The sequence below is a fragment of the Peromyscus maniculatus genome, chromosome 19, assembly GCF_049852395.1.
Source record: "Peromyscus maniculatus bairdii isolate BWxNUB_F1_BW_parent chromosome 19, HU_Pman_BW_mat_3.1, whole genome shotgun sequence".
Classification (NCBI taxonomy): domain Eukaryota; kingdom Metazoa; phylum Chordata; class Mammalia; order Rodentia; family Cricetidae; genus Peromyscus; species Peromyscus maniculatus.
In genome coordinates, this window is record NC_134870.1 from 12982624 (window position 1) to 13010215 (window position 27592).

At 36.6% G+C, this 27592-nt stretch overlaps 1 protein-coding gene across 16 annotated transcripts in view; it reads right to left on the reverse strand.

The window, feature by feature from the left end:
* The window catches only part of Nol4 (nucleolar protein 4), a 332403-nt gene that overhangs the window by 71714 nt on the left and 233097 nt on the right, over positions 1-27592 (reverse strand). For 10 of the 16 annotated variants that reach the window (XM_006970215.4, XM_015987588.3, XM_015987533.3 and 7 more), the window contains 2 exons: positions 9441-9620; positions 8513-8704 (listed from right to left, as the gene is read on the reverse strand). In XM_006970215.4, coding sequence (XP_006970277.1) covers positions 8513-8704; positions 9441-9620 — 372 coding nt within the window. The remainder of the gene's footprint in view (positions 1-8512; positions 8705-9440; positions 9621-27592) is intronic. The other 6 variants (XM_006970216.3, XM_042263793.2, XM_076554801.1 and 3 more) reach the window with 1 other exon arrangement.

Consider the following 27592-nt stretch of genomic DNA (forward strand, 5'->3'; position numbering starts at 1 on the left):
GTTTGATCAAGGGAAACCTTCTGAAACTTGACAGGTGATACATAACAATGAAGGTTACTGCTGATTTTCTCAGGACTTGGCCATTATCTCAGTTTTCCCAGGGACCCCTAAAGATGCTTCACCCACAGACAACAGGAAGCAGCCTAAAGAAAACTATGCCCACATTCCCAATAAATGGTGTGAGTGGCTGTTGGTTATTTGGTGGGTTATGGATGTTTGTTATCATTTAGGGGAATATAGTATATTGATACAAATTTAAAGTTACCTTTGTTACACTATATATGTTTTTACTCTTCTTTAAGGTATTGTACCAATGCAGTTCATTTAAAAATTTAAGGTAAAATTCTAGTTTTTGAAAGCTACTGTCATAAACTATTTAAGATAATCAAGAAACATAGGTTAGTAGTTAGTCATCCATTACAATCAAATTTGCAGATATTTTAGGCATGTTTTCAAGATTATACAGATATATTTAGATAGTTAATTTTCAAAAACATTAAAGTCTTACAGAATATGGCATTTAAGATGGTTAGTAACTCAAGGTTTTTCATGACAATGAGACACATCTGCTCCTGATAGCACCAATTTACTTCATAAAAGGATGATGGGCACCAAAGAAACTCCTTATAGAGTTTACTTTCATTATGGTAAAGCTAGCCATTTAGGCAAGAAACTGCTCTTGCCTGGACTACCTGAGAGTATGCTGTAAGAACTGGACATAGGACACACAGGAAAAAGGCTGTTGAATTTTGCCCAAACAAGGCAGGACGGTCTTTTGAGATTCCTGCTTCACAGAAGAGTCTACCAGATAGTATGCCTTCTGATGGATACCAGGCTCGCCTTGAACTCTCTAAATATACCACTATACCAGTCTTATTTACTTTTTTAAATCAATTATTTTACTTTTATAACTTTTAATCTTATTTTTGTTAGGAAAGACACAAAGTTCTAAAATCTTCAGGCTCCTGTAACACTAATTCTGCTTCTTTTTAAGTAGCATAGATACAGAGACTTGTGAAAGGTACAAGCAAGGAATTAAGCTAGAAGACTATGCAGGAAGGTAGTCACAAGATGTGAAGGACTGAAACTAAAACAATAGCAGAAAAAATAAGAAGCTATAGTATTTATTTAGAAAATATACCACAGCAAGAATAAACAGTATTCAGTGAGTAACAGAGTCACATTCTGAATTTTTAGGCAGGGGCGAAAATGACAACAACAATGTTATCCAACATAAACCAACAAGGAAGGGGCAGGTAAAGTTTTGGTAGATAAAGCACCCGTGGAAAAAACATGTTTATGGGAAATCTGGGTGCCAGTGTGCTAGAGCAGCAACTATCAACATCTGGATGAAATATCAAAGTTCTGCTGGAGACTGTTGCTCCACTCTAGAACACAGTACTGTGCACTGAGAAAAATTTGCAATTGTGGTTAGGGTGCTCTGCAGTCCATGACCAAATATACAATTAAAATCAATTGCCCAAAGCAGACATAGGTAAATGGGGAGGCAGGGGAACAAGAGATGAAGACCTTGGGGTCGACGTAGGAAATGCAATGGTGGGATTTGGTGCAAAGCAGTCACGTGTTCTTCATAAGAATCAATCCAATAGTAGGGAAGTAAGAGCCAGCGTCTGAAATGGTATGAACCCAAGAATGGAGAGAACGGTGTAATCTGCAAGTGAAAGTGTTCTTCTGAGAAAGTTGAAATGGCAAAGTAGATCAGCTGTATGAGGAATGACTAGAACTTGACTGGAGTCTGTGGACAGAAGTCCTCATTTTCAAAGGGTCAAACAGAGCATGTAATAGGAGGACATTGTTGATAAATTAATGTTTGAAGGAGGGGGTGAGAAGAGGAACAGGTGCAGAATGATTATTTATTCAGAGAAAATAAGACTGGACACTGGTTCTGTAAAATCAGGGGAACACACAAGAAACGTTAGATGACTGACTCCATGGTGTGTGTATTTGTACAAGTATGTGCACATGCCAGAGGCACCACCCATTTTTCTCTTAAGACAGAGACTCTTTCAGCTTCAAGCTTGCAAAGTAACTAGGCTGGCTGAGAAGGGAACCCTGGGGATATGCATGTCTGTCTCCCCAGAGTTAGGTTCATAAGCATATACCACTGAGTTGGCATTTTTTTTCCATGTATTCTGTGGATTGAACACAGGTCCTTGCATTTTTGAAGCAGGAACTGTACCTGTACCATGTCAGCCATCTCTCTAGCCATTGGGAAGCTTTTATTACTGATATGTAAGCTGTTTGAGTGAAGCCTAAGATTTAATGTCTCTACACTAATAAAGCCTTCACTGACAGAAACTCAGACTCTCGAAGCTGAACGTGTGAAAACTGTGACATCAGAAGGTAAGATGTCAGAATTACTCAGGAGTGCATTATAGAATGCAATCAAATTGAACTGTTGGGAGTGAACTACTCGGATCAAGTGAAAATAGCCTGCAGTGTGTTCTGCTATAGAACTGCAATAGTAGGGGTGGACAGCTACAAAGGGGAAAGGGTTCCAATAACAGTCTGGAAACTCAAACCCAATGCTTGCTAACTAGCTTCCACTAAGCTAACTGGTCAAATATGTACATATATGAATATTTATGTAATATTAAAATAATATATATTTATATTTACATAGATGTAATATGAAAATAATATATACTTATATATATGTAATATGAAAATAATATATTTATATATATGTAATATGAAAAATAATATAAATAGTTAAAAGTATAGAGGTGCCACAGAGATGTTGTTAAGAACCAGTGTGATGGGTAAATGATATTGTTGATAGAATTTTCAGTTTAAGAATCACTTTGCCGGGCGGTGGTGGCGCACGCCTTTAATCCCAGCACTCAGGAGGCAGAGGCAGGTGGATCTCTGTGAGTTCGAGGCCAGCCTGGGCTACCAAGTGAGTTCCAGGAAAGGCTCAAAGCTACACAGAGAAACCCTGTCTCGAAAAACCAAAAAAAAAAAAAAAAAAAAAAAAGAATCACTTTAAGACATTTAGTTAATTGTGGTTTGGGGGGAGAAGGAAGAGAGAGACAGAAGGAGAGCGAGCAAGCGGGTGCACACTCTAGAATGTACATGTTAAGGTCAGAGGATAGTTTCCAGGAGTCAGTTCTCTCCCTCTGCCTTTGAGGCACAGGCTCTATGGCTCTCATTGCCTCTGCTGTGCAGCACACTCTGAACCATTTGGGCCAAGTACTTCCAGCTGATTCTCCTGTCTATCTAGCTGTCGGTGTGTTGAAACTAGACATGTGTCCCCACATTTAGCTTTTTATACAGGTGCTAGGGATCACATTCATGTCAGCAGATTAGGTCTTTCCCCAACTCTGCTACCTCTTAGCCTTTTGATACACATTTATAAACCCTGTGTGAAAGGACAGAGATGCCACTGCACCCTGTGATATGTAAGCAGGGACTGAAGGCAAGGTCTTTGTGTGGCATGTGACAAGCACAAGAAAAGTATAAAAGCCACTGGTCAAAACCCAGATTTTCCTTAACATGAAAGGATAGTTTTCTGGTGTTTTTAGAACTAGACTCATTTCTTACCCTTTTAAAAATTGTTACCGTACTTTTCCCCTACAGTAGTTGTGATAACTACTATGGAAATATGTACAGAGACACAGACACAAGGACTGCTGAGACTGTGATGACATCTGGCTCAGACTTCCTGACAGTGAGGCACAAAAATGAAGACACTAAGTGAAGAGCTCCAGTGGTAAAGGCTAAGGCAAACTCTGTTTCTTCACAAGTGGTTTCCCTTGCATTAAACTCTAAGAGAGTCTCTTAAAAAGGAGTCTTTTATAATTCGTATTTAGTAACTCAGTGGACATTATATTTTTCAGTAAAATTTTATATAAAAAATTTAAATGAGACTTATTTCTACAAGGTAAATAGTCTCATAAACAACTAGGTGTGTGATTTTTTTCAAGATGAGCTCACTGAATTCAGAACCTAAGCTACTTGGACTATATCAGTATAATGACACAATTAAGGATAAAAGAAGGATATTGCATTAAGTCCCTTTTACTGTATTTTTTCTAAATATTTTCATTTGAGTTTTACAGAAATTCACATAAATATGTCCAGGTGACAAAGGTCTCTATGCAAATCTAGGAAAGAGAGAAATAGTACAGGAGGAACCTCAGTAGGCGTCAACTGTGTCTTACTTATAGACTGTTGCTTTCGTCAGTTTCTATTATAGCTATTATTGAATTTAAGATCACAGCCCTTTGGAGAAACTGATTCATTTCCTGGAACAACCAACTCCTGTTCTTGAGAGCAGTTGTTGAAGTAACTTAAGGGTCAAAGCTACACAGTAGAATCAATAACAATTTAGCACACAATATTTTTCCAAGGCTTAATTTAATGGCTGCTTAACTCACTGAGGTTTTACAGTCTGAGAATACTAGCTGGACACTGGATCAAAATTGTTCAATTTATTTTTCATTAAACATGCTATTCTACTTAATGCTTAAGATGCCAGGGTTTGAGTTTGGTGATAAGGACTTGGTGAAAATGTATAGCAAAGAATCTTTTTGCAGCGATTCTAATTCATGTGTTAGAAACACCATGTAGAACACGAAACAATTTTTTTTCTGCTAAAGCAATCAAAATTTACTAGGTCTTGGTAATTCTAAGAAAATAAAAATCCATATATATGCATTATGTAAATGCATATATACATATATGTGCATATATATGTGGATGGATGTACATATATCCTAATGTTTGTTTAATGTATTCAATGAAGCCAATTAAAAGTATTTCAGTCTTCTAAAATCCACATTTATGCCCGGAGGTTACTACTGATGTCCTTGGCCAGAAACACTGCTTTCTGCACTGAATGGCAGTCAATGCATAGACTCATAGTTGGTGAAAGTACTGAGAATAAGCAACTGGCGAGTGCTCACCCGTAAAGGGACATCAATATCACCCTCTCCATGGTTCAAAGAGCATTGCAGAAGAGGTGGTTAAAAGCATCTAAGGGACAGAGGATGGGAAAGAGCTCTGTGAAAGAGGTCTTCTGGACATGATATGATTGTTGAACTCTGAGTATCAATGGTTACCAGCACAAGACTTACACAAGATTGTGTCCATCAACATTTCATCCATCACAGACAGGGAAGGGGCTCATTAGGCTCTTCCCCTTGTTGAGGACCTACAGTCACATAATATTTGCTGGGATAGGGAGAGTCACATTCTTCAATGGTGTAGCCACTGGTAAGACTGGTAAGTTGCCCTTGCTTAACTACATAATTGCAATGACATCAATAGTCATGCAGGTAACTCTAATTAAATTCAGTGGACAACAGAAATGACATGAATATTAAAAAGGAATAGATTTTGTATGGCCAGAGGCAGAAGTAAAGTGAATATTAAGATCCTCAATTATATATATATATATATATATAGTGACAAAGTAGGAATCTCACTTTGAATTTCATAAAGTCAACAAGAAACTCATAATCCAGCAGTTTTGAGAGTTTCTCACTACTTTCAGGGTGTTTTGGTCTCAGGGACCCCAAGAAAGTGGAGAACTAAGCCTATTGATTGGTACTTAGCCTCCTACAAAATACACATACACTTTACAGTTCCTTTTTCCATGTATTTAAAATGAGTTGATTTCCTCCTGACTTGATGCATATTAGAGAACAAGATGCACATGTAAAGAGAGTCATTCTGAGAATTTTTCACTCTTTCTCTTGTCCAATAAGGATGACTGTTTTAAAAGGAATAAAATCCTACTCAACATTCCATTGTAAGGAAATTTATGTAGAAAGTGAATGGAACATATAAGTGTGCCTATTTAAGAGTGTGCTTCTCATTTCCAAGTGGGTATTCCAGACTAGGGAGGATTAATAACTGAAAGGATGGAAACAGCTTAAGTTCCAGTTTCCATTTTCATCTACATTTTTCACTTAGTTACAGAGGACCCTCCAGCTTGCATTTGAGCACTTCATGTCAGATAAGGGGTCATCTCAATGAATCATAATGACCAGGAAAAGGTATTCATTCCTCAGTAACAAGCCAGATGAGTCATAGTTCTCTCTCTTACCTTTGAAGTTCTATTTATATGAATCACTGAATAAATGAATAACTGAATAGATGAAAAATATTAAAGGTTAAATATTTCTTTGTAGCATGTTTAAGTTTAGTACATAAAACTTATTGACTTTGTATTAATCTACTTTTTTCTTCTACACAGCAGAAATTTCTACTAAATAAACATCTGTGATAAAGTGAATACATGTAATTAATAAAATGACAGTAATGTTTTTTTTTCAAGACAGGGTTTCTCTGTGTAGCTTTGCGCCTTTCCTGGAGCTCACTTGGTAGCCCAGGCTGGCCTCGAACTCACAGAGATCCGTCTGGCTCTGCCTCCCGAGTTCTGGGAATAAAGGCGTGCGCCACCAACGCCCGGCTCACAATGATGTTTTAAATGATGCAAAATCTATGATAGATCTTAGAAAAATTAAGAATTCTGTATGGTGCTTATTTCTTTCTCTCAAAGAATGATAAATCTAATACTATATACCAAGAAATAAATAAGATAAATTTTACCAAAGGATGGAATCTCTAAATCTTATTGAAAGATGAGTGGTGGCAGGCACTTGCAAAAATGATACTGATATATGCTACCTTCATTTTTATTAAAAGAAGAATATATGTGTAATGTAACCTAAAATACACTTAGTTACAAATGGAAATTTTGTTTGTGAGTCTAGGCTGTAGAGGCTGAGCCACCTCTCTAGCCCAGCATCTGGAATTTTATACCAACTGTTTAGTGTGATTGATTCTGATGTCAAAGTCAGCTGTGTGATATAAGATCAGTCTTGTCTCCTATCTTCCTTCTATTGTGTGAAATATAATTATTAGATAATCCACAACAAGGAAACTAGTTCATGTTCTTCAAGCACATCTCTCACTCTCTATTGCACTCTATTACCTGTATCATCTAAATCTCGTCACTCAGTTCTACCATTTTGCTTATTAAATGGCTTATGTACTGCAAACTTTCGATTCAACATAGAAATCATAAGAACCACATTTGTATTTGAAAGGCTCTGAAATTGCTGAATAAAAACATCACAAGAAACTTCTCCTTGGATGACAAATTAATAATAGATGATAATGTTTTCTTGTTTCAGATCCTTTGAAGACTTGCTTTGTGCCAGAAATGACTTGCAAGGGTTTCTAGGAAGCACTGTCTGCGCTAGCAGACAAGAATTCTCCCAGAACTACGAACTGGGTGATTATGTTCTGTAGAGAGGGAACCAAGCACAGGAGCACAGGAGGAAGAGACAACTTACCCAAATCAGACAGCGGAAGGTGGTGGATGCAGAACCCCTAAATATGCTCTCAGCATGTACTCTAAAATACAGGAAGACCATATCCGCTTTAGAGAGCAATATGAAAATTGACAATAGCTGGGATTTCTATTACTGTCATTCATTTCCTATGATTTGAGCTCCATAAAATTCCAACTATAAAGCCATACTTTGAAATCCATCTCATTTTTAGCAACTTCTACCCATCACACTGAAACAGCCAGAAGGCCAGATCACAAACCCCAGTGATCTAGACTTTCATTTAGCCTTTTTAAGTAATGGGAGAGAAAACAAAATGACCAGAAAGTTTTTAAAATACTTTTAAAGCAGGAGCCATAGTGCAGCAATAGAGCATTTGCTTGCCTTATAGTATGCTGAGCCCTAGGTTGAAGCTTCAGTAAGTGTTGAACTATAAAGCAGCTAACGTTTGTGGAACCACGCACATATACACCTTGAAAAGTGAGAAACATCAAGCACACATCAATGTTAGTTAGATTTGTGTAGATAAAAGAACAGTGGAAATTCACAATATTTTGATTACCAGTTTCTACCCCGAAGTAATCAATGCCAGGCAAACTCATCTCCTACAAAGCACAACAGAGCAGGAAGGTCACAGCCTGGTTCACCACAGGAAGCCAGTCTACTTAGGGCAACAGGCGCTTAGGTTTAAATGTGAGGACCTTCATTCCCCACCTTCGTTATCCAGGCTTGGTATTTGTTAGACAGCAGAGGCACCCATCGCCGTCCATTCCAAAGCTAGCCATTCTCACACGCCCAAAGCTGCACCTGCACCTTCAGTTCAAGACTGGTTAACCTCGCATGCACTTGAGCAGTCACGGAAAGAAAACAAACACAGATGACGTGTGTGTGACAGTTGGCTTCTCCCTGATTTTCTCTCGTATTATCCTTATTTTCTGTGACATGTTAGCACATGGTTCTGTGAGCACTGGCCTCCCAAGGGAGTCCTTATCATATAAACAAAGGGGATAAATGCTTGGGGTGAATGAAAAGGAAAGTGGGGGGATAAACACAAGCAAATGAAAACCCCTTTGACCTGACGTTATGGAAAAATAAACATAAAGACACTAAGATGGAAACAAAATAGTGCCATGGTTTACATGTGGGGTTTGGATGGAATCTAGGGCTGTGTTCAATTTATAACTCACCATCTCAAAACCACTTCTTTTCATCCGCCTGCAGGACTTGAGGTAAGTACGGATACGTTTCCTGGCACGCTCTTGATACTCAGGGAATTGTCGCCTGCATGAGTCAATGATAGCCTGGATCTTTTCTTTGGGCTGCTTAGAGATTGGGACCATTCGGTCCAAGTTTTCATCTACAAACAGCCTGACAAACATCTGTTGGCAAGAGGGAGACAGAGGAGAAGGGTTTGGAGGGCTGCTCTCTTCTCTTCCTAGCTTCCTGTCTTGATAACCGAGAGGAAAAAATGCTTTTTCTGGTTTATGCACTGGAGAATTTTGCAAATGGAAAGCCAGAAAATTTAAGCAAACATTCTTTTAAAGATTTTCTAAATGGTTGAATAAAGTATATAAATATATATAGAGAGAGAGGGAGAGAGAAAGAGAGAAGGATAGGGAGAGAGAGAGAGGAAAGCAGACAGACAAACAGACAGAAAAGAATGAAAAAAAATCAGGAAATAACAGTAGAACCAGGACAGCTGAGCACCCATTACATCTGCTTTTAATGATAAATGGGACTGAGACATCGCCACACTGCACAGTGGACTCATCTCTGAGAACCAACAGTTGACTCTTTTGTCATGCACAATTAAGAAAGCAAAGGAAATAACTGATGACAGACAGGCATAACCATATGAGGGCTAATCTGAGCCCCCTTCAGCCTAGGCAGACTGCATACTCACACAACACAGTTCCAGTTCAGCACCCATTTGGCTTTAAAATTCTAAACAAAACACAGCAATTCTGGGGTATGCTTGTCAAAGAGTGTTTGATATACTTTAACAATCCTTCTGAAAATTAAACAGACTTGGTTCTAGAATATTCACATTGACCAACAAGCAACGGCATGAATGTGAAGTGGTCAAAACATAGCCACATAATGTGGGGGACTCACATTGAAAGCTTTCAGCCTCTCAGCTTCCACGCCATCTGTCTCGTTCACCTTCTCAGAATCCTCATGTTCATCATGGTCATCTTCATCCTCATCTCCCCTGTTGAGTGACAGATCCTCTGCACCCCGGTCAACACTTTCATTCTTGCCAGAATCATAGCTGGAGTAGCTGTGTGCTGGAGACTGGAAATAAAGGACAACATTGGCATTCTTCAAACCTCTGCCTCAACCATCACTTTTATGCTTTACTTTTCATTCCAATAGTTTCTCAAAAATCATTTTTGTGACTTTGTAACTCTAGATCTATGGCATTTTAAAATTTTGATCAAAGTTTAATTGAAATAGATTTAAGTATCTATTTCCTCCCCTACCCTGGTACATTTCAAGAGTGTCTACAGCAGTACCTAACAGTTATATCTCTCCATAAAGTTCTTATTGAACTTAGTGCTTCAAGAGTAATTACTGTTTCTACTCAATGCTTATATCAATAAAAGGATCAATCTGTAATTAATATACAATGGAAATATTGAGTCATATTGCTGGAAGTAGATATGACCTAGGAGTGTAACCGGTCTGGCTGTATTCATTTTCTTTGAACACACTAGAAACTGAAGAAAAAGGATACTTAATTTGCCTAGCAAAGATTTAAAATATTTAAAAATATTACTGAGAATAAGGGTATTAATTGCATGATACTTTAAAAAAGATTTGTAAGCTGTCTATGGAATATCTTAAAATATCATTTGGTTTGCATATAGTAAAACTTCATTAAGCTTCTTCCTAACTGATACATTTATTGCTTCTATATCTTAGCATCTAAGGACACAGTAAAGTTAAAGCCAGATGATTAAGTGGATGCACTGCATATTTCGACATAAATACTTAAAAATTTGAAAATTAAATATTTTTAGATTCATTCTCACATATTAACAGTTGATGACCTCTCTAGAGGCCTATTTGTTTGTTCAAGTACCCATGCATCTGTATGTAAATGTGACAATTCTACATCAAGTAAACAGATTTAGATTATTTGTAATTTAGAGATACTTAATTTGGAGATAATATATAATCATATTTTTTCCTTAGGATCTAGTGATTAATTTGAGAGTTAGTTTGGGAGAAGAACCTGAAAGGAAATCTGTGTGTTATTATGATAAAGGGCTTAACTGGACACTAGGTAGCTGAACAAGAGGCTGTTATCTGGACCCACTGATACCAGCAGTTACCAAAGGCTACTGAGATACTCAGCAGAGATGCAAGAGAATTTAAAGATGATCATTCTGTAATTGGTTTTTAATTACTGACACTAAGATTTTCAGAGATATCAAATACCAAAAAACAAATAGTGAACATTTTGAATACATGACAAAGAAGAAATTAGTGTTTATAATTAGCCTATTGGTTGCCTCTGGGTTTACATCTATCCAATGAGGTGCTTCCATCATCCCAATTCTTCAGATAAAGAAACAGCTTCCCAAAAGCTAAACAAACGTGGCTCCTCAAGACAATTGTATATGCTTATTTGAGCTCAGTTCTGCCTGAAGCCAAAAGCTGTAGATTAAGTTTACAGTTTAGTACACATTCTCCCCTCTCCCTCTTTTCCTCCCCTCCTTTCTAAAGAAATAACAAAAGACACTTCTATGTATTGTACATGTTAATATTAAAACAAACAAGCAAAAAAGAGTTCATTCAGAAGCCCTCTTACACCTAAAGAAACAACATATTATTTCTACTTCCTCCTAAAATAGTAGTCTGTGATTTAAAAATCCTTAGGAAGAAGTGTTATTACCTGCTATACAACTTTTACATGTATAGTGTAATTAAGTAATTAAATAATTTATTAGTGTTGTACCCACTTCTTTGTTTAGTTGACTAGAGAAAGGAAATGCCAGTATCATTAGTCAAAAACAAGCAGGTTTTCATATCTAAGACACAAATATTAACAGGAATTGTAACATGGCTATTTTTCAACTTTATGGATAATCATACTTTGGAGTTAGATACATTTTAAGAATAAAATACATTCAAGAGAATAAACAATTAGAGAACAAGTTTTTAAAATAACATGATAGCAACAGAAAAAAAACCTTTTGCTTCAATTGCCAAATTAACTATACAAATAATATACAAATATACTAAACAATATTTAATGAGCTTTGATTTGGTGTCAGGCATCATTCTAAGTCATGTTCATATAACATAATTGAAGGCCATATAAACTGATGAAGTAGCTTTCTCAATGTTATATAACTGGCAAATGAAGTCAGGACTTGAACCCAAGCAGTATCTCTGATAATTGATTATCTTAACTACATTTTTTTTTCTGATTGTGGAATGGCCATTTACTGTTACAATGTATGTGGGAATCAACTCATGAGGCACTGTGTTTCTCAATGCCAACTTCTAAAGAGAATACTTCTAATGATAAATTTGTTTAAAATATTAAAGGGAACATACCCTCAGAAAATCTGAGAGACAACATATATGGTATGTGTTTTGTGTGGGTTGAAGTTGTTTAATGTTATGTTCTACATTCAAATGATGAAGGGGACTTCACATGTTGCTCTAAAATCTTCATGACTGAATTTCACAGTAGAACTAACACTAACACATCTATATATGCATATTATAAATGGCCTAATTTTGACTGGCAAAATGGTTCAGCAGGTGACAGTGCCTGCTGCCAAGCCTGACAGCCTGAGTTTGAGTTTCAGTACCTAGATGTTGGTAGACTAGAACAAGCCTAAGTTGTCTTCTGACCCCCATAAGCACACTGTAGCCCACACATGCACATACACATACTCTCACATACATACACATAGAAACACACAATAAAGATAAATAAATGTCCTTTTCCCCCTTTTATTTATTTTTCAATTAAAATTTTTTTATTTATTTTATATACCAACCACAGTTTCCCTTCCCTCCTCTCCTCCTGCTCCCTCACCCCAAATTCCTGCACATGCAACTCCCACCAACCTCCCTCCCCATCCACTCCTCCTCTGTCTCTATTCAGAAAGGGGAAAGTCTCCCATGGGCTTGAACAAAGCATGGCACATCAGGTTGAGGCAGGACCAAGCTCCTCCCCCTGTATCAAGGCTGGGTAAGGTAATCCAGCATGGGGAATAGGTTCCTAAAAGCCAGCTAAGGGCTGCAGTGATAGGTCATGTCTCACTGCTAGAAGCCTCACAGACAGACCAAGCTATGCCACTGTCATCCGCATGCATGGGGCCTAGGCTGGTCCCATGCAGACTCCCTAACTGCTGTTCCAGAGTCCATGAGCTCCCATGAGCTCAGGTCAGCTGTCTTTGGGGGTTTCTCCTTCACAACCTTGACACTTCCCCCACCTCTGGCTCATACAATTCCTCATTCTTCTTTCTTCAGCAGGACCCCTGAAGCTCGGCCCAGTGCTTGGTTGTGGCTCTCTGCATCTGCTTCCATCAGTTACTGAATAAGGGCTCTCTGATGGCAATTAGAGTAGTCACCAATCTGATTACAGGAGATGGTCAGTTCAGGCACCCTCTCCACTATTGCTAGAAGTCTTAGCTAGGGTCATCTTTGTGGATTCCTGGGAGTTTCTCTATCACCAGGTTTCTCCCTAAACCTGAAATGGCCCCTCCTATCAAGACATCTTTTTCATTACTTCCCCTCTTTCCCACTCCCAAGCCTAAACTGGCCTCCTGTGCCCAGCTTGCCTAACCTCATGTTCCCAATTCCCCCACCCTACTGCACCTAATTTACCCAGGAGAGCTCTTCTATTTTTTCTTTCCAGGGAAATTCTTGTGTCCTTCTTTGGGCTCTCCTTGTTATCTAGCCATTTGGCATCAAAATGTCAAATACTCCAATTTTTAAAATGGGGTACAGATCTAAACAAATAATTCTCAATAGAAGAACCTCAAATGGCCGAAATACACTTAAAGGGTTGTTCGACATTCATAGTCATCAGGGAAATGCAAATCAAAGGACTCTGAGATACGATCTTACACCTGTCAGAATGGCTAAGATCAAAAACACTAAAGACAGCTTATGTTGGAGAGGATGTGGAGCAAGGGGAACACTCCTACACTGTTGGTGGGAATGCAAACTTGTACAGCCACTTTGGAAATCAGTATGGCGCTTTCTCAGAAAATTGGGAATCAATCTCCCTCAAGACCCAGCTATAGCAGTCTTGGGCATATTCCCAAAGGATACTCAATCATACTGCAAGGACACTTAATCAACCATGTTCATAGCAGTATTATTTGTAATAGCCAGAACCTGGAAACAACCTAGATTCCCCTCAACTGAAGAATGGATAAAGAAAATGTGGTGTATTTACACAATGTAGTATTACTCAGCTATAAGAAAAAATTACCTCATGAAATTTGCAGACAAATAGATGGAACTAGAAAAAAGATCATTCTGAGTTGAGGTAACCAGAAAGACAAATATTGTATGTACTCACTCATAAGTGGATATTAAGACTAAAATAAATTTCTTAAAACTAAAATCTACAAAAAAGACGGGATACATAAGGATGGTAATAAAAATACTACATAATTCCAATGTCAATTTCATGTGTCACTTGGGTAATAAGATGGGTGAATATTCAATTAAACATGATGGGTGAATATTCAATTAAACATGATGCACAGCTATGTCTGTCAAGAGGTTTATGTGTGAGAATAGTATTTGAATTGGTGGACTTAGTAAATTTGATTTTCCTCCAAGAGTAGGTAGGCATCATCCAATGCTTTAAAGGATAAAATGGACAAATGGAGAGAAACAAGGAAAATTCTACCCACTGTGTCTGACTGCATGAGTGGAGGCAAACTGAGACTCACTCCATAGGCTTCCCAAGTTATCTGACCTTTAAACTCACACTTAACACTACAGATAGCTTCCCTAGCTGCTTGGCTTTCAGACAAAATGATATGGAACCTCTTGGTTCCCATAATTCACTGACTCAATATTTCTGTCTTTCATTCTCTCTCTCTCTCTCTCTCTCTCTCTCTCTCTCTCTCTCTCTCTCTCTCTCTTTATTCCTTACTCTCACTGATATCTCTATCATGTCTATCTTTCTATCTGTCTATCTATCTATCTATCTATCTATCTATCTATCTATCTATCTATCTATCTATCTATCTATCTATCATCTATATCTATCTATCTATCTATCTATCTATCTATCTATCTATCTATCTATCTATCTATCATCTATCTATCTACCATCTATCTATCTACCATCTATTCCCTTTATGTTTTCCAAATTTTATTGATTTTGTTTCTTTGGAGAACTCTAATACAATGTGTTATTCATGTTATTAATGGTTCTGTTTGGGCTCAGCAAATTGTAGAAAGTAGTAGAAAAGTAATTAATTCCAGGACATTCAGATACCTCTGGTAGGTTAGAACTAACTAGAGGAAAGAATGTTAGCTCTGAGTTGCAAAAACAAAGATAGAGACACATATAAACACTATCTGGTGTCTGAAACTGCCATAGGCCTTGTGGTAGCTCCTATTTCTTCCTCATCTGGATACCTTTCCCTTTTAGAAAGAGCCTCTATTCCAACAGATGAAACTACTAACATTTCAGGTTCAAGCCCCCCTTCTGAAGGCATGCATTTTCAACTCAGTCTTTACAGGAAGAGAGCTTATCTGAGTACGGCAGTAAGCAGAATCCAATGGAGCTGTGTGGTGCAGACAACATCCTTGTAAGATTCATGCATCAAGTTCCAACTATGCTTCAAATTAACACCTACACTCTTCCACTGTGAAACAACACACATACCCCACCCACTCAAACCCCTTTTATATCTTGTTTAAACTTGAGTTTTATTAAGGTAAGTCTAAAGTGGTACAGAGATCAGTCAGTACAAGGCCAGCTTAACAATATAGATTTCACACAGCTTAACAATATAGATTTCACACATGATATTTAAATACATAGATGGACCCTGCTAAGCATCATAAGAAACAAGGACGACTGTCCTCAAATCTGTTAGCAAGGTAAAATACATCTGAATGATCTCTATAATAGGGGATCTTAAAGGGTCAATGCTCCTTTAATTTCTTGTCAGTGATGACCTATCCATGAGGTACTGCAAAGATTACACTAAAATATAACTGTGTCAATAGCAGAGATACACTTAAGGAAAATTATTGACTTTAATGGAGGAGTTAAGTTATAAAAATGGGTTTTTTTTCAGTTTGAATTACTAGCAAGGTGAAGTTACCTGAAGTCATAAAAAATATATTCAATAAGTTCAAGGTTTCCCTATATATATTAAGCATAATATATAATATAGGTGGCATTGTGCCATATTTGAAAAATTTTATAGTGTATTTGCCGAAATCAAATAATTCAGCTAATTCAGCTTTTCTACACACTATATAAGGCATAGAGTCTTAGCTGTCTGCTATATACCCTTGTAATGGGGAAGGAATTACAGTCAGCCAAGATAAAGAAAGCCCAAACTTCAGACCTGAAAACATACAGTAAGTTTAAAGCTTGAACTGTGTGGCCTGCTGTCAACAAACTGAATTTCTGAGAGCTCAGAATTCTATTTCTGGAATAGAAGTTCTTGCCTCTCTTTGTGGAGAACCTATCTATTATGGCAAACCTGATTAAATTCTCTGTGTTCAGAGACGGCTTCAATGTTTAAACTGTGAACTCCAATGAAGCCGACTGAACATGTTAATTCTCATTTTCCTTCAGACTGGAGCAAGACATACATGATTCCCTCTACCTTCTTCTCTTCATAGCACCTCACACATGTTCTCCTCATATTGGATCCAAATCTGCCAGGTACTTCCCTTTCTTTCACAGAACTATTCCACGTTGAACAATGAGGGCATGAATAAATTGGACTGACCTCATGGACAGATGCTGTAAAAATCACCACACATCCCCAAAATAATTCAAAATATGACAGTCATTTGATTCAGAAACTTGCTTTGCCAGAATAGGGACTTTGTATAATCATTGCCTTTGAAACTTTAATTTTAACAACTGTGTTACTACTTCAGAGATAAATATGGAAAGTCTAAATGAAGGCATAAAAATAAAAATATATTAAGAACTACAGTTCAAGAAAAAAGGCAATCCTGGTTTTCTCCACAAAGTTGTTAGTTAAGTGGATAGGGGGAAATCTTAGCCCTAGGTAAAGTCTGTTGCTTTCCGCAAAGCATCTAGCTACAGTCGGAAAAGACTTTCTGAACACACATTTGCACTTTTCTTTGGCAAGAAATTCTGCTCTTATAGTACCACCAGGTTTGTACTTTGAAACACCCCCATTGTCTTGGAATTTACCATTTGCTTCCCCCTATAGTAAAAGCCCATTTGCGCTCCTCTCTCCCTGCTCAAATGGCTGTGACAGTATCTACTTCACAGGACTAGACTGTTTAATGTATGAAGCACATGGCTAAAAGATAATTTGCATAACATAAGGTAAATTACCATTACTGTACTTTGCAAAATTAATGATATGGCTTCAAGGTTTTGCAAACTGTCAGCATTTGTCCAAAGACTACCTTTAACATATGCAATCCAGTTTTCCTTCCCTCTTTTATGACCTGTGTGATCTGGGATGGCTCATTTAACCTCTCAGGTGTCACCTTAAAAATTGAGGACAATCAAAACACTATGTTGGACCTAATAAATATATACCATTTTGCTTGTCAATTAAAATAATGCAGGCTAATAATAGAACCTACTGAGCAGGATTATAATGGGTTATAAATGACTTAGTGTTTATGGACAAAAATTACTAGAATATTGTTTCCTAGAGAGTGTAATACTACAAAAGGTTAAGCTAATGACTAACAAGAGGGCTGTACATAATTTATATTATAATACAATACATTAACATGCTAGTGTAGTTAATAATGTAAAGATTAGTTTAAAACTTCTCCCACTATTTGAAGAATCAACCTGAACCAGCCAGCCCAGTTATATCTCTTATGAGGCCACTTTTAAGGGCATTCCAGAGAGTCCAGAAATCAGGCGCCTGAAGGTGTCATGTGGAGCCAGCCATACTCCACAATCTTTTGGGAAGCATTCTTTGCCTGGCAGGCAAAATAGGTGTGAGTACACTGAAGCCTTAACTGCTGGCATTTTGACTGCACAAAGTGACATCATACAGTTGACATTTTGTCATGTTTATTTGAAAGCGCCCTAAGACTTATTTTATGGCAGGAATGGTCAGGAGGCAGCGTTTCAGGTCTTCAGGACAGCTTATCAACAGTTTCTTTCTCACTCATGTCTGACTGCTCCCTTAACTCTTAGCCTCCTTTTAGTCACTCAAATACTTTTTCTTTGGGCTATCATTTAAAGACCAACATATTTAGTCTTTCTCAATATTTTTATTTTAGGGATGCACAATGAATGTCATAAAATTGAATGTAATTAAATACAAGCATTTGTGTTGTAGCAAGGAACTTCTGTGCATAGATTGGAGATGAACTTCTAATCATAATGTGTGTTTTATGTACATTGGAAGATGCATGAAATATAGAGAGACATGTTATTATGGTGGATTTTTGGCCTCTTCGGTCTCTCCAAAGAGATATCCTTATGAACATAGGCTGATCTGAGACATCAAACAGCCAGTGGGTGTCAACCACTTCCATTCCATAGATGAAGGAATCAGGACATTGATGTGTTGGTGACCAAATAAGCAATGGAATTGGTTGTAAACATTTGGTCAAATAAATAACTTGCTTGTATAGAAAAAGCCAAACCTGAAAATAAGCTCTTTTGAATTTATTCTTAAGCCACAATAAAAATAAGTAAGAAAATATAGAAAAATAAGTGTAACTGAGACAGAAAATTTTTCTCTAACTTGTATAGATTTATATGTCCTTTGTAAGTTCTGTTTTTACATATTCATTGAATTTAATTAAAATGAAATATAGCTATTTATCATATTGATATAAAGTATTTTAATACTTTTGGAAAAAATAAAGTGGCATTGTTGTATTTTTTAAGTAGGAGAAGACCTAAACCAATATACAATGTAAAGGTGTATGAACCATGATTTTCCAAACAGCATTTTATTTAAAAACTGAGTTTATAAATTAAACACTGTTTATTATTTACATGGTACAGATACCTTACATGTTTAAATAAAACCATTACCTTTCAGCATCTGAAAAAAAATTGAATTTCTCCAGTTTGACTTTTATATAACAGGAAAAATTTTAAAGGAAATCTGTTTTTGTATAATTGAGATCCTATGACAGTTCATAACTACAGTGAATCCCATTTCTCTGAAATAAACTTCCCCACAAAGTTCTTAGGTTCCATATACTACATTTTGAATATGTCTCATGTATTGCTAAGGGTGCTATTTTATTTCCCCCATAATTTACATTAAAATCTTATCTATCCACTAATGTAATGGTATTAAGAGGTAGAACTTGGCAGGGGCAACTGCTTCATGGGAGTCAGGCTTTGTGAGTAGGATCCATGTCTTTATTTAATAAAATAAAAGACTCCAGAAAACTACTCTGCCGCATCTCTCATAAGAGGATGCAACAAGAACCCTGAATTTCTCAGCTAGATCCCTCATGAAATATGCAATCTATTCACACTCACAGCCTTCCCTTCCTCCAGAACTGTTAGAAACTAATATTGGCTGTGTATAGGCTACTCAGTTCATTATGTTTTTATTAAATAAGTCTTAAAGAATAAAAGCAGTCACTAACCACCACTATTTAAGAATTAAAGGCTAGTTTTCATTCTGTATTTCAACTACAGGGCATTGATCTTTATAACTTGTTTAACAAAGATTAAAATGTATAGAAACTGTTGGTCATAACTGTCCATAGATCATTTTATCATATCATCACATAACTTTAATTTATATTTTTACTTTATACTAGCATTTTGATCCATTTGAGATATTTTAACATATTGTTAAAATCTAATTATTTAAATATCTTAAAGAATGGAGAAATACTCTCACAATTTCACTTTTTCATTCTTTTTATTTTTCCTAAAGCAAATAGAAATGTCGAGAGCTAACATGACATTTGCTTTTGAGGAAGTAAATATATATTAGAAAAGTATGATGGAAATTTGGCTTTAAGAATATATAATTAAATGTGCATCTATTTTCAATAGATATAACTATATACTCATTCTTCAGGGAGTGAAAACCTAAAGTTACTATAAATTTAGACCGCATATGATAAAAAGTTTAGTAATACAAGCTGACTAGTAAGACTACGTCCATAAAGAATGGAGAAAATTATCTTTGAATATATCAGACTACAAAATAAAATTAAAACAATAAAACATACGGATTAAATATTTCCAAAACCCTATGATTTAGGTTATGTAAAAACTTCTTAGCTAAAATACAATAACTTTGTTCTATAGCTTAAAAGAAAAAAAATAGTGACATATTAGATTTCTCTAAAATTTTAAAATCCTGTACTCTAAAAGAAGTGCATAATAAAATTTTAAGAGAAGCCATGGGACGGAAGACATTATTAAAAACAATTCTAGAATACACAATTTTCTCCAATGGAGTGTTACTAGATATCTCAAACACACATAAAGGCAGCTCCCATGCCCAGAAAGTTGAACAACACAAAATAGACTCCATTTTTGTGAACTTTTTAAATAGTTTTTGTTGTTCTTTTCTTTTCTTCTCTCTCTCTCCTCTCTCTCTCTCTCTCTCTCTCTCTCTCTCTCTCTCTCTCTCTCTCTCTCTCTCTCTCTCTCTCTCTCTCTGTGTTTTACTGGTTTTTTGTTTGTTGAAATTTTTACTTTTGCATTTGAGACAGCGAGAGAACATGAACTATGGCAAGATTTAACTAGAAAACAATTGCCAGCAGATATTTTAAAGTTCATTGGCAAAAGAAGCTACAATAATGTCAAAAAAATCCTTAGTAATTGGTAATATCAAATTAAACTTGTAAGATACCACCACACATTCATAAGTTGGGCCCAAACCGACAAACAAAATGGGCATTACCTGGATCTAATGAGGACACAGAACCATGGAACTAGTTCACATTTCTAGCAGGAATACAAGATGATACAAATCCTTTCATATTCAGTGAGGCAGCTTGTTGTAAATGAGACATACACTCTTAACAGAACTTTAAAAAAAGATCCCCATTGAAAAGACAGTGAATCATGTCTACAAAAACAAACAAACAAACAAAAAACCCTGAATGTTTACAGTGATTTTATTTATTTATAAATCATCAGTAAACCAGTTGCACTACCACCATACATGGAACTTTAATAATACAAAATAACAAACTATTTATACAGGTAAATACGTGGATGCATCTCTGTAGGATAGTTTTTGCTGTGGGATGTTCTGTATGTCAAATGTGTTGCTCTGATTGGTTAATGAATAAAACACTGATTGGCCAGTAGCCAGACAGGAGGCAGTATAGGCGGGACAAGGAGGAGAAGAATTTTGGGAAGTGGAAGGCTGAGTCAGAGAGACTGCCAGCTGCCGCCATGACAAGCAACATGTGAAGATGCCGGTAAACTACAAGCCACGTGGCAAGGTATAGATTTATAGAAGAACTAGATCACAAGAAGCCTGCTATGGCCATACAGTTTGTAAATAATATAAGCGCCTGTGTGTTTATTTTATAAGTGGGCTTTCGGACTGCCGGGGATTGGCGGGACCTGGAGACAAAACTCTCTAGCTACAAGTTTTTGTTTTTGTTTTTTCCTCTAAATAAGACATACTCTCCTAGAGGGAGGAAGGAGACTCATAAGCTTCAGCAAATGATAAAACTTAAAAGGATAAAGAAGTAAACTCAACTTAGACAGCTCAGGAAGCCCTGAAAGTTGGGAGTTACAGTACTCCTTCCCAAGGTTATATAAGAACAATTCTCTGGAGAAGATACTTTTAAGCAGTGGGGATGTCTGCAAGTTGTACAGTAAGAGAGCTCTGAGGCGGCAGCTTTTGTGAGTTGTCGAGTATGCTGGGGTAGGATTTTTGATCATAAAGCTCCCTTTGAGTCTTTCAGGTTCTTGTAAGTAATTCCTTGCTTATGCTCCTGTAGGTATACCCAATTAAACTACTTGATTCACTAATTCAGACTTAGATGGAATTGTTTATTTTGTGTATCATAGTGCTCTATCTGGGATGAACAGACATTTGTTTATGTCCCTCCATTAGGTCATCCAAAATTTTCAAGATCATTGTATCATGTGAGAGTAGCCTAACACAGTCACTCACTCTATGACTCAGTTGAGTAGAGAACAAGGATAAAGCAGAGTTACGGAGCCAAACTAAGAGATTAGTTATTGTAGCTGGGGTTGGAGATGGCATGTGTTACAAAGGGGCATGTTGGGGGGAAGTTTGGCCACGTGGGTGTCTTCTCCACCTTAATTTATCCATGGCCATAGAATTAGATGTATATGTCAGACATATAGACCTCCTAGGCACAAGGGTGAGCTTTACTCAGTATAGCATATCATGCAAACAGATGAAAAGGAATGCTTGGGTTTTGTAAAGGTGAAATGACAATCATTACAATGGCACTTGGGAGGTAGCAATGAAAACTTTAGAGAACATAATGGACACAAGAGTTCCATGACCAGTGGGACTGAAAATAATTCCTCAAAGGTCGTCTTCTGTGAATCACAGACCACTAGAGGAGCAAGGATTTGAGTAGGTTGGCACCAAAGAACAGCTGAGGTGTGGAGAGTTCAAGCCAGTCTGGTATTAAAACCAGAGTTCTGGTTTGATTCATGAAGCCTGGAAAAGCAGACATGCCTCACCAAAACTACCCACTTTATATTTTTCCATACTGAAACTCCTCAAGAATTAAGAAAAAGCTCTTCACATTTCTCACTCTTTTTTGAGGTGGTAAAGGACACAGGAAGGATGGATTATTCACTTACCATATATAGATTTGGGTTTTCAGATCTAAACATAAGGTCCAAATATTGTTTATTAAATATAAAGTATCTCATTTTATGGGGGCCTGGATCCAATTAGACAGTTCTTAGTTACTCCCAAGATCTAAGTGCCCAGTACTATGAACCTAGCCAATTACTCATGGCAGGAGAGGCCAGGAACCTAGAAGAGAATCTATTATTGCCACTTTCTGAAATCATTACATTCTTATACCACAGAGAAGTATAGTTCTCACCACTCATCTAAGAAGCTTGTCTTTGCTACAGACAGAGAACACTACAGAAAGCCACAACTGTTCAAAATGCAGAGAATGATGAACCATAGTCACAGATCCCAGGCCAAATGGATACCTTTGCAACACAACATGTATTCCTAAGGTGCAGAGAGTATTGAAGCAGATTGGGATGATGTATTTCAAATACCAGAGGACAAGGACATTTACTTTGAGATAGTATCTTCTATTTGTGTCAAGAAAGCTATAACCATAAAATCTCTACCATGTGGTCACCTAAACAAGACTTGTTTAATAACACCAGTTGACATGACAATGTAAATGGGGAAATCTGACAAGGCCACAGCCATAGATGAACTCCTGGAGAATCTGTCTTTTCTTTGAAAGGGTTGAGTCCCCCATAGGTTATCCAATCCCACATGGTCAACCCTAAATGTATATACATATAAACAGTGCTAAATGAGTTCAGCAGATTATGTATACATACATACATACATATCTATCTATCTCTATATATGTGTTTATATATATACATATAACAAGCATGCTTAAGAAGTCAATAATTTGAAAGGAAGACATGGGACATGGAAAAGTTGGAGGGGATAGAAATGATTATCTAAATACAGTACTATTTGTGTATAAATTCTCAAAAAATTAAATATGAATGTAATAGAATAAAAGTGAATAATAACAACAAAAATATTAAATAGAACTCATTGTGGGTTTCTGGTTAAATATACTGTTATAGAAAAGGTGTAATTGATTATTTTTAAGGAAAAGGTCCCTATTTGCTAGCATAGTAAAATTGACATATAAAGTAGTATGACCCTGCCCTCCTTGACTTACACAGCTACCACTAGACCTTTCTTTTCACCTACCCCAGAGCTCCAATGAATCCACAGGGCAGTTGAGAGCTCCAGAGTTTGAGTGTGCCTGAGGCTGGAAACATACAAGTGAAAGAAGATGCCTGAGATCTGATCACTTCTTGACCACGCTAGGGAAAGTCAACTCATCAGAGGAAAGGTCCAAACATATAAAGAAGCCCTGATAACTTCACAGAAGCTTGTCCATATGGAGCAGATGATCTTTCATAGGCACTGTGATCACAGACATGAGATTTACTCTAACTAGTGAAATGAATGAAGCATTCTTTGGTAATTACAGAATTTGAGCCAATGAAGAAATACAATGATATAGACTACGTTCCAGTCCAAGTTAATAATCTGGATTCACGTATCACTCTCAACCACACAGCTGTACACAGCATGGAGAAGGAAAACACGACAATCATGGCACATGGTACATACACCTTAGTTAATGAAACTGTACCAAAGAATAAAGACCTAAACTGCCTGTTGTGGTGCAGGTCTGTAACTCCAGTAAATCTGGGTGACTGCTATGAATTCAATGCTAGCCTATGCTAGCAGACCATTTCATACTACATGACAATGCCCTTCCTCACAATAAACAAACAATAAAGCCCAACCAAACAGAAAGTTCAAAAAAATCTTATACAGTTCATGATACCAAACAAAATTTTGAAAATTCTACCACAATATCTTGAAACAAATGTTTGAAATCAATAGTAAATTATCCAGAATTAAGACTAAACGCTAATTGGTAACACTGATAGAATGTGCAGCAACATATCTTTGCATCTTAGTGAGATGAAGGATGCCATGGTTTAATTGGCAAGGAAAATAGAAATTTATACTTTACAATGTCTTTATTTTCAAAGTTTAAAAATTTGTGTGTATGCATCCACATGCATGTATATGTATGATGTCTGTGTCTGTGTGTGAGTGTGTATGCTTGCATGTCACATGTATGTAGAGGCCAAAGAGAGCAACAGATCTCTGGAGCTGAAGTCATAGGTGGTCTTCAACCACCAGATGTGGATGCTAGGAACCAAACTCATGTACACTGGAAGAGTAATAAGTTCTCTTAACCACTGAGGCATCTATTCAGTCTCCAAACACAATGTCTTTAAACTGGAAAGTGAAGATATTTTACCATTGACCAGCCAGTAGGTAACATAAGTCCAGCTCATGTCAATGGGAACTTATGTAGTTACACTATTACAACAGAAATAAGGAGTGGTATTGTAACTAGTGAATGACAACAAGAACTACTGGGATATCCACTTAAGCTCATTATAGTATTTACTTTCTGTGGAATGCAGATGGTTTGTGGTATCCTTTTCTCAGCATATTTTAAAAGTTGAAGCAAAAACAATTATCAAACTCCAGACAAATTTCTTGGGGAATTTCTAAGACAGTATAATAATTCAACATTAACAATAAAAGCCATTAGAATATATCATGCTAAACATAATTACTATATATTTTTAATAAATAAACTGAAAATAATTACTGTTGTGATTATTTTAATAACATGCTACCAAAGAGGCTCAGTAATGGTATATGAAGCATCATACAGAATGTCCAATGAGCTTCGTCACTATGTTAGTGTCCTGTTTCCCCACTTAGGATACTAGACCGGAATTAAAATGTGTTAGTATGGTTTCAAAATGCTTATTTAGGACTTATGATGTAGCAGACAATATGTAGGGACTGGAGACAAATTTGCAAACTAAAATGGGAGATTATAGTTCTTTGAAAGAATGTCTTTACTAGTGAAGAGAGACGAATAACTAGACACATTTTTATATGAATCATTTATATGAAAGAAATCAAGAAGACATCAGGACAGAGATGGGGATCTGAATGATGTCACTGAATTATTAAAATCAAAACTACATAAAAATAAATTCCTTTTGAAAAATGAAGTGGGTTTGTTTTCATACCTTACTTCCAACTGAATGGAGTCACTCCCCAAACTGTAAATGTCCACATCTGAATATCCTATCACACTGCACATCTTTCCAAAATCCTTCTTGGTGACTTCTGAACTCTCTCACTGCTCAGTAAACACATCCCACTCACCCTTAAGAACCTACTTGTTTGGTGGAGTTTGCCACTTATAACACATTTTCTCAGGATCTGTTTGTCACCAACACCTAGATAACAGGTTGCAATCAATAACCCTAGGTCTTCATTGTCTAATCCAACATTAACTTCTTTACTGTGTTATCAACACAACCCTTACTTTGAAGTCTGTGTTATTTACTGATAAAGCCCCTAGAGCACACTGTCTATGCAGTTTATCTTTTTACCTTTCCTCACATCCCAGTACATAGGTAATATTCATCACCTGAGCAACAGTTCCTTCCTATTAAAAATGATGCCAGCTCCCAAGTGACTTCAACGTGCTTAAAAATGTATACTCAATATCTATCTGGCCCTGTGCTGTTCAATCCAAATGATGTTTGTTTTCACAAAATCCAGCCACTTAAATTTACTTACTAATCTTACCAACAAAATATATTCTTCAGATTAAGCTCCTTTTCTTACACTTGATCTTCCTCCACCTCCTCAGTGCTGGGATCATACGTATGTACCTTCACACATAGCTTAAGACTCCATTTCTCAGTTGCCTGACAATAAGTTATGACTTTCCAATTTTTTTTGCACACTCTGGGCCTGCTACTGTTTTTATGAAGGCCAGTCTTTTGAGTCATGTCTCTCCTAGTATCTGACACATCTCTAGCCCCCTCAATTAAAGCAAAAAATTGAATCACAACCTTCAGCTTTCCCGAATCTGTTTCTATAATTTATTCATTAGCCTCTAGCATAGTATCCAGTCTAGAACACATTCCCTCCCTCAGTCTAACACCACTGCACACTGAGCCTGATACATAGGCTGAGGAAGTCAGTAAACTCCACCAGGTAAAGCTTTACCTATAAATTGGTGCATATTTGCCTCAAAAGTAGTGCTTTGATGGTGGGAATAACAAATATTAATTAAACCATTTTAACCAGTTTTGGATAGACATTAAGTTATCTCATGTACTTAGTTTTTCTTGCAGATAATGACTGATTTACCTTTATATTGTTAAAGAGAATGCATAATCGAACATTTTAAAATATGTATATGGGTGATCGTGAATGGCAGTCAGGTGTATAGGTTTGTGGTAGCTAAGGGAAGGATTTATTATTGATCACCTATGTTGCCCAGGCTGGCCTCAAAATCTCTATGTAACAGAAAATGAACTTCTGATCCTCTTGTAACTACTTCCTCAGTGCTGAGATTAAGCATATGCCAACATGCATGGCTTTACATTTGCTACTCACACTCAGTGTAATCCTCTAGCTTTATATGAAAAGGGTTGTTGCATTGGACAATGTGGAACATTTCATTCACTTAGACATTCTCTTTTTCAAAATTTACCTATTTTATTTTTTAATTTAGTGTTTAAGTTTCATATATTTCTATTAAATTTACATCATTTGGCCCGCCTTCTCTCCACTCCTACCCCTACCTTGACACCCCCTTCCCCTGATCCCTCTCAAAGTTTCTGTAATTATTGTGTTAATTATTATGGTCACATATATGAATAAATATATACATACAACCAGTGCTGCTCTTATTCAATAGATTTGTATATATGCACACGTAGGTTTCTATGGAGACATGACATGAGATAGTTAAGTCCGACTTTTGAATTTTTTTGGTACATCTGCAAGTAAAATTAATAAAATCTTTTTTTTTTGTAAAATTAGTAGTGCTACCTCGAATTGCAAATAACCAAATTCTTCAAGCATGTGTCTGTAAGCTTTTTATGGAAAATATTTGACATTACAGATTCAGAGGTTAATTCCTCATCAGCATATGCATAAATCTTCTTTAAATGTTAATGAGAGAATGTTAATGACAGACACTAAGATCGACCTGAGAGAGCAGTTTCTGTACTATAAAATCCATTTTCTCTACATTCTCAGTTACTAACCCTGAATCTGTGCTTAACATTTGTGTAGTTTAAGTTGAAATCTACAAAAATTAAAAGTATGCTTTTAAAATATTTAGACCTCAAATCTATGTTTATTTTTGCTCTGGGTTCACTGAGAAACCCTGTCTCAAAAAATGAGGTGGAGAGTGACAGAGGAAGACAGCTGATGTCACTCTCTCTCTCTCTCTCTCTC